Here is a 16071-nt window from a genome sequence, read left to right as displayed (position 1 = left end):
CAGAAATTCAGGAAAATTGGTTTTAAAAAATCTGGAAATTCTGTGGGATTATTACTGGTATTAAATTATAAAAAAGCAGTGTGCAAATAGTTGGTGCCTTTTACTAGGGATGAGAAAACATTACATAAAAAGATTAAAAATCCGTAATATAAAGTGTCACAAACTAAACCTATCGCAATAAATTGTAGATATTTAGATATTATATTGCAGAAAACTTCCAAAATTTTGCCCTTTGTAAATTATTGATTATTTCAAACCAAATCGATCTTTCAAATGTGAACCTCAAATTTCTGTAAAATTCCAGATTTTAAGACATAAAATACAGAAAATGGCACCTGCAACATTTAGAATATTTACTATGAATAGAGAATTTTATATTTTGTTTACTTTACATTTTTTGGGGGGGATAAATTGTTTAGCAATTTAGGTATTTAAAATATATATATATATATAAAAAAAACAGTAGAACAATGTGAGGATGTTTATTCCCTTATTGTATACTATTTAAGCAGTATGAGTGTGAGTGTAGTTGTCTTTGTAGCAATGCCCCTAAATACAACGATGTTGATTTCTTTCCAAAGTTGTGTACAAAAAATTCCAATAAAATTAGACCTATAAAGAAAAAAAAAAAAATTAATAACCAAAAAAAGAAAAAAACATTCCTGAATGTCAATTCCACACAATATCTCTACTAAATAACATTTATTTACAAGTGAACACTGATCAAAAATTCTACTTTGTGTGATCTCGGCGCTTTTTCTCCTCTCACACATAACTATCACCCCCCCAAAAAAGTGAAAAATAATATTTAAAATGACTGTTAAACAATAAAATGTTAGAATGGAATGTTTTGTTTTTTTTTACTAACAAAAAAAGTCTAAATTATTTACTGTACAAGTATATAGGATAAAATATTTACATTTTTTCAGTATGATATCGATTTGGTAGAATTTATAGACACTTTTTCAAAAAGGCCCAGAAAATATTTCAATTTCACATAAAAAAAAAAAAACAAAACGCAAACTGAACCTGATAAATGAAGGCAATGGATTTCAATGTCATGACAATCTGATGATCCCTTTTAGGCTGCGTTCACACATTGTGACTGGGATCACAATAAGAGCGCAAACCCCCATTAAATTAGGATGTTATTTCTATATCAGCCTTAGTTTTATTTTTTTCCCTTTTTTTCTCAAATTAAAGTGATACACATTTTTATTTTTTCCCATAAAACAGCAATGTATAATAATAATAATAATAATAATAATAATAATAATAATAATAATAATAGTTGTATGTCGCTGCACTTGATATTTTCATTTTAGTCTAGATTTTAGATTTTTAAAAAATATTAAAAAAAAAACTCCATTTTTAGCATTTAAGAAAATGACCTATTGTTTTAATCAGGTTTTTATCATAAATATATTTTAACAATTTTTTAAATCTTTTTAAATATCCCCACTGTCATGAAAAATAAAAAATCATTCTGAAATATCAGAACTTTTACACTGACCAATAAGCCCCAAATTAGGCAACAACTTCCTGTTCTGTAGAGATCGCTTCTCAGCAGTCATCATTACCTTTAACGACAGGATAACAATGATGTAGCCACCTACATATGAATCCGCCATTCTAAGTAAATGATGTCACAGCTCTGCTCCTCCCTAAACCGTAAAGCAAGGAGAAGCCAGGGCCCACCAGAGGATTCTCCAGTTTTCCGGTGGGCCAGTCCAACCCTGACTGCTGCTCATACACATGGGAATGGCAGATATCTGTAGCCCAGACATCACCGACCCCACATACCTCGCATGGAGAAGTGTGCAGAACCACATTACCCCTTTAAGACAAATAGCCCACAGCATGCCCATAGAAGTTAATGAATATCTCCAGTCTATTGCTCCTATGGCCCATATACATATCCATAAATGCTGTTAACAAGCAACAAGGCAAGATGGCCACCCCCATAATATTAAAAGGGAAAAAAAATTATATATAGGGGACACATTCCCTTTAAGACAGTTGATTAGTATTATCACTTGCTCCTGACTTAGCCTTGACAACACTTGTCCTTGTACCCTATTAAAGATTGATGATCCAATGCCAAGGAACCTGCCCTTTGACCCAGAAGGGAACCGGTACAGCTTCGTCTTGGATGGTCATTCATCTGACTGACCGCCTTGTAACACAACATTTCCTTTAAAGGGTTACTCCAAGAATAACAAATTATCTGAGATCATTTGCCGACTTGTAGGACACCCAACAACCTCAAGAACAGGGCTCCGGGACTCAGGAACTAGGCCCATCTTGAACGGAGCGGAGGTGCTCATGCTCGTCTTCCACTACATCCACTGTCTACGGGACTGTAGAAGAACGCCAAGACGGCACTCTTCCATCTCCCAATGAATGGAGCCAAGATCAAGCATGAGCACCTCCGATCCAATCAAGATGGGGCTGTAGAGTCCAGATATCGAGGTTAAAAAGCCCTATTCTCAGGATCTTTGGGGGTCCCGATGGTCAGAACCCAAGCGATCAGCAATTTATGGATAGGGTATAACTTGTAATTTGGGGAATAACCCCTTAAAGCCTGTCTGGTTGTTGACTGCCATGGTGGCACTAATCTTAACCCTGCTGTTGTCTTCGGTCAAAAACGACCGACCTTGAACTTCAATATTCTTTAAAATAGTCAAGATGCGGCTCTGAAACCCGTGGCCGACCGACCCATCCTCATTTAAGTCAATCAACCACAAGTTTCAGAACCGCATCTTGAACACCCCCAAAAAATACCAAAGTTCAAAATCGGTCTCCCCAGACCGAAAACAAACAGCAGGGTTAAAGGGGTTGTCATAAATTAGGAAAATCCTTTTTCTTTCCAATTATTATTATCATTATTAATTTTAAAAAAAATTGATCCAAATTTTGCTGTTTTACTTTCTCATAAAAGTATTGCTGCGCACAGCTTGCGAAGTATATGAAAATGAAATCAAATTCTATATGAATTTATACCATTTTAATCCCAATTTTTGGATTTTTTTTTCTTTTCGTTTTGTATTTGTTTTATAGGAACTAGTAGGAGCCATAGATATGACCCGCCATGATAGTGTTCATCATTTTAAATAAAAATCTATACAATATAAAACCTGAATTAGCCGTCCAGCTAACGTTATCCTGAATATACTCTACGGTAAAGCATTTACACATCCACAGGATTACAATCATGGCCTGTGCTCACACAAGGTTGACCTTTCAGTTACGTCTCGACGTCATCCCAAATATCTGTGTAGGGACTGAGCAAACCAGAGAAATTTAACAAGATGGGCCGAATTTAAGCATCAATGCTTCACTGTGTGTGTTTGATTCACGAGAGTCAATATGAGCTGTTTAGTGTACCTTGGGAAAAAAAAAAAAAAAAAAAAGTATCAAAAACATTGAGCATTAACCCGGCGACCCTTTGGAGTAGAATAGTTGGTTTTTTCAGGTCAAGTCAAATTAATACAAAAAAATAAAAAGCAAAAATATTTTCTTAATATCGGTTTCTAATTTTTTGTCCATTTTTTCCTCTTGATTTTAATAGAATTTTAAAATGAAAAAATTTGCAAAAATTGGAAATGCTGCTTGTTAAAATGTCTTCCTCTGCTCAAAAATATAAAAAAAAATAAAAGGAAAATCTATTGTTTCCTTAATTAACAAAAAAACATGTAAATCGTGAAAATTGTCCCTTTCCATGAGATGAAGGCCATGTGGCATCGTATGATTTCTAAATCATTCCTGAGTTTTTGAAAAACGAGTAAAATAAAAAACAAACAAAAAAAATAAAAAAATACCAGGACTCTATCCTTCTACAAGAACTCCTTCCCCGTGTGATGATGTCTTTGGTTGCATCTTCGTACAAAACAATTTTTCTAGGCTGCAGAGAAGTTGGATCGTATGGAATCCTCCCGCAGCTGTCGGTGTTTGCCGATGTTACAGTCCTCGTGGTGGTTTCGTCTTTCTATGGTTATTCTGTATTTCTTCCTGCAATTGAGAAATAAAAAAAATATTTGTGGGAAACTGTAAAGAAAAAAAAAAATTATAGGGATAATCCAACTCCGCTCACTTCCGCATTGGGAGGTGACAAGGATAGGTGCCAGTGTCAGACTGAAGAACATTGGGCTCACCAAAGGGGTTTTTCAGACTGGGCTAATTTTTGTCCGGCACTGAATCTTACTGTACAGCCAATAAATACACAATATTAGGGTTCAGTTCTGCTTTCTGATTCAATCGGGTATGACGTTATTACGTACTGTAAATATCATTAATATCCAGATGGTGGCGCTGGCTTCTCCCCCACTAGCACTATAGATGCCTTTAGGGGAGAAGCCAGGGCCACCAAAGGATTCTCCGCTTCTCTGGTGGGCCAGTCCAACCATGACTGTTGCTCATGCATACATGAATGGCAGATATCTGTAGCCAAGATATCACCGACCTCACATGTAGAAGTGAAAAGAACCAGATTAACCCTTTATGACAAATAGCCCGTCCATTATTCTTTACACTGCAGCAGAGCTTGTTCAGGTTCGACACTCTGAATTAGAACATGCCCATCAGGAAGTTGGTGCTTGAACACCCGGTTTCCATAAATATACAATGTCTGCCGAATGGGCATTATGCAGTGCTGTATCCTCTGCTTGCTCTTCCTGTGCCCTCTTTACGCCTTCCATGCGTGTCAAGACAAAAACATACTGCCAAATGGTCTAATTTTTGCAGTAATTTTTGCAGTATTGTTCCTCGAAATGGACAAGAAGGTGGAGTTAATGCTAATACACCCTAAAAATGGATGTTTCTTAGATGTTTTTGGACAGAACTCTACAGGACCTAAAATGACCGGCAAAATGGGATTTGAAATGTTGGGAGGTATGGAAAGAGAAGAACATGATGCCTCCTCTTCTACATCAGATACTGTAGGAATGAGATGGCTGAATTGTGAACTTTTGCCCCGATAAGATACAAAATGGACAAAATCTGCCCCGATCACAGCCGTACATGTGATGGGAACATTGGTTTACCAGCAGTCCTATGTAAACTCCTGGTTTTGGCTTACAGACACTGATGCAAAATACCGACGTGTGAATAAGTCTTTGGGTTAAGCTCTCACCATGAGCTTTTTGGTGCGTTTTTCTCGTGTATTTTCGCTGCACAAAAAAACCCCACAGCGTCTTACAGTTCCAACAAAGTGGATGGGATTTGTAGAAATCTTACGCCAGCTGTGATTCTTATTTTACACTACATAAACTGACCGGCGGTGTGATTATGAAGGCTGCAAAATGTCAATTTCTCTGCGATTTTTCCACGTAGAATTACAAAAAAAATGCAGAAAATCTGAACATAAAAAACACATATTATCCGCACATGAATGTATCAATAAAGTTTTGATAAAGCCAAATACCTACAAGTCAAATCAAAAAAGCTTTATTTAAGTCATTACATAACAAAAAACAAAAAACACTGCAATAAAAGCGCAAGTAATCTAATAGGTGCAGAAAATCTAAAATCTGCAGCATCAACAATTCCACAAATCCTCATGGTGGGAACGGGGCCTTACAGTATATATTACAATTTTTGCATCTTGGTTGTAAGAATATATGAATATATGAAGTTACCTGAAAAAGTAGAAAGCCATTAAGAGCCCCGTGCCCAGGAAGGCGCCAACCACAATCCCAGTGACCGCAGATTCTCCTAAGCCACCTGCTTGAAGAAACAAATCACATAATATTAATGTTGCTAAAAAAAAAAAAAATGTTCACGCTTTTCAAGAGGCAGCAAATTCCTGAAGAGCCTGTAATAGCCGCTATATTGGTTGCTACTCCGCTTTGGGCAGAAGAGACCTCCTTGGCTCCCCTAGTGGTGGCGATGGGCAACCAGAAATGCAGGAATTAAAGGGGTATTTCCATTTCTAGGAAAGGCCCTCACTTATTTTATAATTGCCATCCATAACATCCCTTCCCCACCTATCCAAAAAAATGAAAGGGCTGCGTGCTGCATCCTCAGGACAGTTGTTCCCTGCACAGCGCTGCTCCTGAACACTTCACTGTGCAGGGAACTGCAGCCAGCCCTATGAACAGAGCTGCCACGGGTAGCTGGAGAGCCCCTGCACAGCAATGCTCCTGAACATCTCATTGTGCAGGGAACTGCAGCCAGCCCCATGAAAAGAGCTGCTGCAGGTGGCTGGAGAGCCCCTGCACAGCAATACTCCTGAACACCTCACTGTGCAGGGAACTGCAGCCAGCCCCATGAACAGAGATTCTGCGGGTGGCTGGTGAGCCCCTGCACAGCAATACTCCTGAACACCTCACTGTGCAGGGAACTGCAGCCAGCCCCATGAAAAGAGCTGCTGCAGGTGGCTGGAGAGCCCCTGCACAGCAATACTCCTGAACACCTCACTGTGCAGGGAACTGCAGCCAGCCCCATGAACAGAGATTCTGCGGGTGGCTGGTGAGCCCCTGCACAGCAATACTCCTGAACACCTCACTGTGCAGGGAACTGCAGCCAGCCCCATGAAAAGAGCTGCTGCAGGTGGCTGGAGAGCCCCTGCACAGCAATACTCCTGAACACCTCACTGTGCAGGGAACTGCAGCCAGCCCCATGAACAGAGATTCTGCGGGTGGCTGGTGAGCCCCTGCACAGCAATGCTCCTGAACACCTCACTGTGCAGGGAACTGCAGCCAGCTCCATGAACAGAGCTTCCGCGAGTGGCTGGTGAGCCCCTGCACAGCAATGCTCCTGAACACCTCACTGTGCAGGGAACTGCAGCCAGCCCCATGAACAGAGCTTCCGCGAGTGGCTGGTGAGCCCCTGCACATCAACGCTCCTGAACACCTCACTGTGCAGGGAACTGCAGCCAGCCCCATGAACAGAGCTGCCACGGGTGGCTGGAGAGGCCCAGCACAGCAATGCTCCTGAACACCTCACTGTGCAGGGAACTGCAGCCAGCCCCATGAACAGAGCTGCTGCAGGTGGCTGGAGAGCCCCTGCACAGCAATGCTCCTGAACACCTCACTGTGCAGGGAACTGCAGCCAGCCCCATGAACAGAGCTGCCACGGGTAGCTGGAGAGCCCCTGCACAGCAACACTCCTGAACACCTCACTGTGCAGGGAACTGCAGCCAGCCCCATGAACAGAGCTGCCACGGGTAGCTGGAGAGCCCCTGCACAGCAACACTCCTGAACACCTCACTGTGCAGGGAACTGCAGCCAGCCCCATGAACAGAGCTGCCACGGGTAGCTGGAGAGCCCCTGCACAGCAACACTCCTGAACACCTCACTGTGCAGGGAACTGCAGCCAGCCCCATGAACAGAGCTGCCACGGGTAGCTGGAGAGCCCCTGTGCAAATGAATGGGACACAGCAATGAAGTAGCACTGCGTCCCCTTCATACCCGTGAGGGTCTCCGAGGTCGAACCCACACGGACCAATAAGACATAGATTACATTAGCAATATGCCATCACTTAATGAAATGTAAATATCTTTTTAATTATTAGCCTGTGCAGGGGATTAGGAGCTGTGTAACCCAAAAAATGGAGCGAGAAAGGCCAAAAAAGATATAGTACGAAATAAATCAGTGCAGAATAATGAACATTAGATACAAAAGTATATAATAAAAGCATAACGTGTAACATAGGACATTGGATTTATTTTGTATTTTTTTTAAATCCATTTTCTGCGACCATTTCCTGAAACCCTGGCCGGCTGCAGGCATAATTGTAGGCCCATCCATTGAGGAAGCCAGGGCAGTAACAGGTGCAGATTATTCTTCTGTTCTGCAAAGAACCGTGAAGTTTTTTTTAATTAAAGGTAATTGACTTTGGAGCTGTAAACACAGGGGCGTGAAATTTCCTGCATCCTATTGTGCAGGGAACAGGTTCTCGTGCCAAAAAAAGCACCGTAAACCGCACTCGTGTCCTTGGCAGATGGGAATATTGTCCTCAGTGGATTTGCACTGGTTCTTGCTGGATTTAGAGGATGAAAAAATTGCACTGTGGCTATGTCCTTCCGCTCATACGGCCGGTGTGCTGAGACCTTCCACTTATCATAAAGTCTTATTTATTGTTTTATTAAATGTAAGCATTATGCGTGTCACACATTGTATGGCCTTTATTAAGAGAGGTTCTTCGAAAAAATATCTGGGGCCCAGGTAGAGAGTGTATCAGGTATTTTCGAGTCTATTGTGACCTCAGTAGCTTTTCCTGACTTGTTAATATTACAAATTAGGTTAGAAGAACTTTTACGTGGTCGTAAATCAGCTTAGAAGATGGTTCAGGAGAAGAGAGATAAGAGTTACAGACTCCGATGTCAGATTCACTGGTAACTCCTTCTGCTAAATATTGTGATACACAGAAGATGTAGAAACCAAATGGCCCAAAATTATTAATGAAACCCTATTGCAAAAATGATTTTTAGCCCTAATTACATGCACAGTGTTACTTACATGTTTTACACGGAGTAATGGTCTCAAACACTTTGTTTTCCACGAGTCTTATCCTACCAGTTCCCCATAAAGTCTTCAGATTGGGTCGAAGTTCAAAATTTCCTTGAATGCCAAAATAATCTCCGATAACCTGTGGAATAGAGGAATGAATGATCAATGAAATTGTGAGTTTTAGGAATTATAGGATGTGCTCGAAAAGATGAGTTACACTGCACGATATATAGAAATGAAGCTCAGGACCGTTGTTTGGAGAACATGTAGATGGTGGGACCCTCCTATCAGTGGTGACAAGAAGCCAAGGGCGCGATTCATCATTTCTAATTTATTGAATCATTTTTTGTTTTTCTTTTTTTTTCTTGTGATATTCACTGACGATTTTTTTTTGCCCAAATTCTTTGAAATAGCGCACGCATGAATTTGGCACAAGATCAAAAATGCACTTTTTTTCTTTATCCAGTTTTTGTGATTTTTTTTTTTTTGCACCAAAACGTTGCAAATCCTTTAAAAAGTCATAATGTTGGCTAAAAGCGCGCCAAGTTGAAAACCAGGAACCTTTGGACGGGGCTGGAGTAAGATGCATCAAAAAATGCAACATTTGGTACAGTCATATGTCATGAATCTGTTTGAAACTTTTGGATAGGTAAAGTTATGGAGGAAAAATAAAAAAGACAAAAAAAAAAAAGAACTTAAAAAGTGGAGTCAGGGCCGGCAAGTAGAGATCAGGGCAGGTAAGTAGAGGACAGGGCAGGCAAGTAGAGATCAGGGCAGGAAAGAAGAGGTCAGGGCAGGAAAGTAGAAATCAGGGCAGGCAAGTAAAGGTCAGGGCAGGCATGTAGAGATCAGGGAAGGCAAGTAGAGGATAAAGGAGACAAGTAAAGGTCAGGGCAGGCATGTAGAGATCAGGGAAGGCAAGTAGACGATAAAGGAGTCAAGTAAAATTCAGGGCAGGCAAGCAGAGGTCAGGGCAGGCAAGCAGAGGTCAGGGCAGGCAAGCAGAGGTCAGGGCAGGCAAGCAGAGGTCAGGGCAGGAAAGTAGAGGTCAGGGCAGGAAAGTAGAGGTCAGGGCAGGAAAGTAGAAGATAGAGGAGTCAAGTAAAGGTCAGGGCAGGAAAGTAGAGGTCAGGGCACACAAGCAGAGGTCAGAGCAAGCAAGTAGAGGTTAGGGTAGGCAAGTAGAGGTCAGTGTAGGCAAGTAGAGATCAGGGCAGGTAAGTAGAGGACAGGGCAGGCAAGCAGAGATCAGGGCAAGAAAGTAGAGGTCAGGGCAGACAATTAGAGATCAGGGCAGGTAAGTAGAGGTCAGGGCAGGCAAGTAAAGGATAGAGGAGTCCAGTAAAGGTCAGGGCAGGCAAGTAGAGGATAGAGGAGTCCAGTAAAGGTCAGGGCAGGCAAGTAGAGGTCAGGGCACGCAAGTAAAAGTTAGAGCTGGCACACAGAGATCAGGGCAAACAAGTGGAGATCAGGATAGGCAAGTAGAGGACAGGGCACACATGTAGAGGTCAAGGCATGCAAGTAGAGGTCAGGGCACACAAGTAGAGGTCAGGATAGGCAAGTAGAGGTCAGGGCATGCAAGTATAGGTCAGGATAGGCAAGTAGAGGTCAGGGCATGCAAGTAGAGGTCAAGGCAGGCGAGTAAAGGTCAGGGCAGGCAGGAGAACATAGTCAGAACAACAAGCTGAGTTAAACTCAATACAGCAGGGACAACAGGGACAATAAGCACACCAAAGCAGACTAAGGAAACAATCCTTAAAAATTTGGGACACTTTTCAGGAGGAAAGTGACATCTGGGAGGAGGGTGCCAGGCAACTGCAGAAGTGAAAGTGAGGAGAGGGATACATGGAAAAGCAGGCAGTCCAATTGGCTAGGCAACAGTACAACATTGGAAGCCTCTCCTGGGCAGGAAGCCTCCTCAGGGAAGTGAATGCCCAGAAATGAGAATATATGAAACACTACTTGACGCTTAACCTCGTTCTTCCTACTTTGACTCTGGAACTTACAGAGTACCATATTGTTCATTTTCTTTAATCCTGACTTTCCATGGATAATGTAGTGGTGGCTATCATGGCTCGAATACCATGGAACCTGAACAATTCAGAGTAGCTGGCTCATTACGGGGAAGACTAGGGGGCTGCCTTCGTGAGAAAACCAGTGAATTGGCCCCTACTTTTCAGCCGTTTGACATCTTATCGAAAACCTCCAATACGGCGATCCTTACAGTTTTTGCAAGGGTTAGCACTTCGCTTTCCCACACTTGTAAATTAAAAATTGTGTATAGTTGGAATTTTTCTTTTTAACACTTCTCATAGGATCTACCACTAGGTGACTCCATAGTATTATTATTTTTTATTTTTTGCCACATGGCCTGATGCTCGTAAGGACAAAATCTGTCCAGTGGGTCTAGACACAGCGCGATCTGCAAAGTCAAAGTCCGGGGTTTTCTCACTTGGCTCTATTCATCGAGATAGAGGCTAGCCAAAAGTTCAAAAAATTAAAAGTAAATAGTTCTCAGATTTTTCCTATATGTGAAAGATACAGTGAATGTAATAGCTAAAGACGAGACTAGATTTTATTATTCTAAATTCTGTTTGTGGCTTATTTTACTAAATTGTGGTCGGAGCATGTTTAGACTGTGGTAGGAACATGTACATGATTTACACAGACGGGCCCTGTGCAAGCAAAGTGTGACTGATCCTTAAGTAATCATAATTTAATGATAATATTTCAGAATTCGATTCCATTCCGTAAAACCCAGAGAACACAGCCATTGTTGGCATTTTTGTCCCGCGCATATTTTGCCTTAAGAATGTCAATTATGTGAAAACATTTACAGGCAGACGGCAAAATTTGCCTGGGTTTATGCGAAACCGCAGAGTTCAGGACAATAAAACTTGTTGATTGCTTTTCCAACAAGAATTCTGGTCTGCATGGAGTCGGGCAGCTATAGGGGATGTATAAGCCGGTGTCCCCGGGGGGGGGGGCCCGATATTACCAGAAACCCCTTTAATGTACAGCAAAAGTTCTTGCCATGTGGGTTCAAAATATCATTTATGGTACTTACTAGGAGACAAAAGTTTCAAGTTTTTCTAACTTTAAGCAGTTAAGTTATACCACTCAGAAAATGCTGACATTTTTTTTTTACAGTGAAATGAAAAGACGTCAGAGCTGAAATCTCCCAGCATCCACTGCTTGCCAAGAAGTGTCCTCTTTACACTCAAAACTATAGTTAAAAAAAATGTCACACTGCACAATGGCAGCTCAGCTAAGTTGTTTCTGATTACAAGCTTGTCAACCATTTCTAACTGCACCAGCAGAATAGTGAGTGCAGCACTGAGGTATAATGCAGGATGTAACTCAGGATCAGTAATGTAATGTATGTACACAGTGACTGCAACAGCAGAATAGTGAGTGCAGCTCTGGAGTATAATAAAGGATGTAACTCAAGATCAGTAATGTATGTACACAGTCACTGCACCAGCAGAATAGTGAGTGCAGCTCTGGAGTATAATACAGGATGTAACTCAGGATCAGTAATGTATGTACACAGTGACTGCACCAGCAGAATAGTGAGTGCAGCTCTGGAGTATAATACAGGATGTAACTCAGGATCAGTAATGTAATGTATGCACACAGTGACTGCACCAGCAGAATAGTGAGTGCAGCTCTGCAGTATAATACAGGATGTAACTCAGGATCAGTAATGTATGTACACAGTGACTGCACCAGCAGAATAGTGAGTGCAGCTCTGGGGTATAATACAGGATGTAACTCAGGATCAGTAATGTAATGTATGTACACAGTGACTGCACCAGCAGAATAGTGAGTGCAGCTCTGGGGTATAATACAGGATGTAACTCAGGATTAGTAATGTATGTACACAGTGACTGCACCAGCAGAATAGTGAGTGCAGCTCTGGGGTATAATACAGGATGTAACTCAGGATCAGTAATGTAATGTATGCATACAGTGACTGCACCAGCAGAATAGTGAGTGCAGCTCTGGGGTATAATACAGGATGTAACTCAGGATCAGTACAGGATCAGTAATGTAATGTATCAGTGCAGAACAGTGAGTGCAGCTCTGGAGTACAATAAAGATACAACACAGGATGAGCACAAAACTTTTCAGAATTTGCTGCTCTACAACCTACAATGGGTTACAAATACTTCACCTTCTTCTGGGGCTTTACTCACTGATGCGCTCATCTCAATGTATACTTTTCTGAAGTCCTTTGTATTGTCTAGAGTAATCGTTTAATGTCAGATGTGGCCAATTTACATACGTAATTCCTATATCATATACAGTCGGCCAACAGAAAGTTAGTAAATCAAGCCTATTGCTTTCATTGTTGCTCTCTAGCTAAGGTCAGGAGGGAGGAGGGATATGCACTAAGCTGCTACGGTTTCAGCATGGGACGGGGTGACATGACTATTCTCATAGGTCAGAGGAAGTTCGCTGGCTCGCCTCTCATACTGAATATATGTGCAGAGCGCAATATCCTCTAGAAGAACAAAGATGTACTTCCAAAGGAAGCTTACACTGCGAGGGCTCTGAGTATTATATAATATGCTGGCATTGTGTCCATGTAAAGCCCTAATTTACAATGTGCAAAGTTTAAAGGGGGTATCCACCTCTCTTCCAAATAGGCCAGATGTAAGGAATCGTTATAAAATTAAGAAAGAATTGTTACTTACCAGTCTGAACACCAGCAGCTCCAGTGCCGCTTTGGTGGTCTCCGACTGGGCAGGAAGTGATGACATGGCATCCCATCTATACGGTCACCTGACCACTTGGGACACAGCAGGGGTAAGGTGACTATATGCGACAGCAGAGGTAAGGTGACTATATGGGACAGCAGAGGTAAGGTGACTATATGCGACAGCAGAAGTAAGGCGACTATATGGGACAGCAGAGGTAAGGTGACTATATGCGACAGCAGAAGTAAGGTGACTATATGGGACAGCAGAGGTAAGGTGACTATGTGGGACAGCAGAGGTAAGGTGACTATATGGGACAGCAGAGGTAAGGTGACTATGTGGGACAGCAGAGGTAAGGTGACTATATGCGACAGCAGAGGTAAGGTGACTATATGGGACAGCAGAGGTAAGGTGACTATATGGGACAGCAGAGGTAAGGTGACTATATGCGACAGCAGAAACCACTTGGGACACAGCAGGGGTAAGGTGACTATATGCGACAGCAGAAGTAAGGTGACTATATGGGACAGCAGAGGTAAGGTGACTATGTAGGACAGCAGAGGTAAGGTGACAATATGGGACAGCAGAGGTAAGGTGACTATGTAGGACAGCAGAGGTAAGGAGACTATATGGGACAGCAGAGGTAAGGTGACTATGTAGGACAGCAGAGGTAAGGTGACTATGTGGGACAGCAGAGGTAAGGTGACTATATGGGACAGCAGAAGTAAGGTGACTATATGGGACAACAGAAGTAAGGTGACTATATGGGACAGCAGAGGTAAGGTGACTATATGGGACAGAAGAGGTAAGGTGACTATATGGGACAGAAGAGGTAAGGTGACTATATGGGACAGAAGAGGTAAGGTGACTATATGGGACAGAAGAGGTAAGGTGAATATGTGGGACAGAAGAGGTAAGGTGACTATATGGGACAGAAGAGGTAAGGTGAGTATACAGTATGGGACAGCAGAGGTAAGGTGAAGATATGGGACAGCAGAGGTAAGGTGACTATATGGGACAGCAGAGGTAAGGTGACTATATGGGACAGAAGAGGTAAGTTGACTATATGGGACAGCAGAAGTAAGGTGACTATATGGGACAGCAGAGGTAAGGTGAAGATATGGGACAGCAGAGGTAAGGTGACTATATGGGACAGCAGAGGTAAGGTGACTATATGGGACAGCAGAGGTAAGGTGACTCTACGGCACATCATCCCTTCCAGCCCAAAAATGGAAAAAAATACCTATCAGCGCTCCTGAAGTGTAGTATAGCCCCTGAATCTTTTAATCAGGGCAAGGATTCATGGAAGGAAAAAATCCCAGCTGGAGCATGGGTGAGGCACAGGAGCAATAGAAAAAATCCAGCAATCCCAAAAGAAAAACTGTAGAATATTAAAACTTAGAGAAAGGATATTTTTTATCCCTCTTTTTCTAACTCCCCTTTAACATGTTTTTAATAGTTTTTTTCATTAAATGTGACGTAGTTGTAGTAGTGTTCGTTTTTTCTTTTAGGATTGCTGGATTTTTTCTAACACTTCCAGTCCAGGCGGACATCACCGGAGAGAAGGTTCAGACTGATAACACTTCTTTCTTATATAAAATTCCTTCATATCTGGTCATGAGTGGAAATCTCCATAAAGAAAAAATATTACAGAATCCTGTAAAAAAACAACTTTTTTTTAGAGTTTTCCATTAAAACCTATAAGCTGAGAAGGAAGTCGGTGAGGACATCAGATCTCCATGGTTCAGTGAAGGCTGCCGTTATTTCGTAGTCTACAGAAGCAGTGGAAACATTTATAGGACTTTTCACATGGAAAACTTAAAGATAGGTGATAAAAGTCGTATCTCTGGGAGTCTGCTCATTTTACCCTGAAGAGATTTCAAGAATGGAGATGGTATGGAGAATTTGTGGAGTTTTTCCGCGCTGCCAATTATTGATTATTATTGTCATGTGTGGTTGTTTCCTGAAGAAGTGTTTGGTGCTTCGAAACGCGGCGAATAAAACATCATTCCTGGGAAAATTCCAGCACAGCCATAAAAGGAGGACCAAGAACAAGAGACACTACAGGTGTTCATGGCCACCATGTCTATGGTGGGCAGGAAACTTTAGCGGGTCGAGAAATTCCTGGATTTGCCAATACTCAATTTTCGATATACGTTCCAACTGTCCAAGATTGTGGCAGTTGGTTTTTTTTACATCTTTTCTGGGAGACTCCTGGAAGTTCTTTGAAACTTGGAATCTAAGTTGAGAATTTATTGACATATCTCGTCACTTTAGGTGGACTCATTGTCAAATTTCCCAACTGCCAAAAAAGCCTCCCAAAACCTCTTGGAAGGAAGCACTTCCTGAAGGTTTCTTGTGCAGGATGCTGAGACACTCTGTTTTCAGATGGGGACCTGGTGCCCATATTCAGGGTATGGAGAACAAGGGTGTTGAAAGTGCTTGGACTGTGAAAAGGAGTTCCAAGTTATGAAAAAATTTTAACGACGCACTACAAAATTTCCCATACAACCTCTCCGAAAAGTTGGCAAGTATGACTATATTAGTCTGGTTGGACGTACAGTTAAGGTTGTGGCCTTCTTATTAGGTGTCCTATCAAGATCTTCATGGTTTCTTGAAATGTGGTTGGAGATCCTGAGAGAGGAGGACACTTTGAAGGTTTTCATTTGAATTTGGCTCAACCGCAAGAGCATAACGCTAGGACTAAACTAAAGGAGCTAACCTGGTGCTCCTATACAGTCTACGGTATCCACAGGTGGGCGAAGCCCCTTATCTGAGGAGCTACTACACTTAAGGAGAGCGCTGCAGTGGGGATTCTGAAAATATAGAGCAGTGGGCATGTGTGATTGTCTGCTCCCATCACTCAGCAACTAAATCCGACCAACCTCTCACCATCTATATATTTGGATTCAATGCT

General features: G+C 41.9%; 1 protein-coding gene across 2 annotated transcripts in view; it reads right to left on the bottom strand.

The window, feature by feature from the left end:
- Positions 1-466: 466 nt before the first annotated feature.
- NPR3 (natriuretic peptide receptor 3) overlaps positions 467-16071 on the bottom strand; it is a 76169-nt gene continuing 60564 nt past the window's right edge. The window contains exons 6-8 of one of the 2 annotated variants that reach the window (XM_069745986.1): positions 8461-8590; positions 5637-5724; positions 467-4011 (exon numbers count right to left, since the gene is read on the bottom strand). In XM_069745986.1, the coding sequence (XP_069602087.1) occupies positions 3900-4011; positions 5637-5724; positions 8461-8590 (330 nt within the window). In that variant the 3' untranslated portion in view covers positions 467-3899. The remainder of the gene's footprint in view (positions 4012-5636; positions 5725-8460; positions 8591-16071) is intronic. The other variant, XM_069745987.1, reaches the window with a different exon arrangement.

This window comes from Ranitomeya imitator, chromosome 1 (genome assembly GCF_032444005.1).
Source record: "Ranitomeya imitator isolate aRanImi1 chromosome 1, aRanImi1.pri, whole genome shotgun sequence".
In the NCBI taxonomy this organism is placed as follows: Eukaryota; Metazoa; Chordata; class Amphibia; order Anura; family Dendrobatidae; genus Ranitomeya; species Ranitomeya imitator.
Note: the sequence above shows the minus strand (reverse complement) of the source record. Positions and strands in the feature narration are given on the sequence as shown.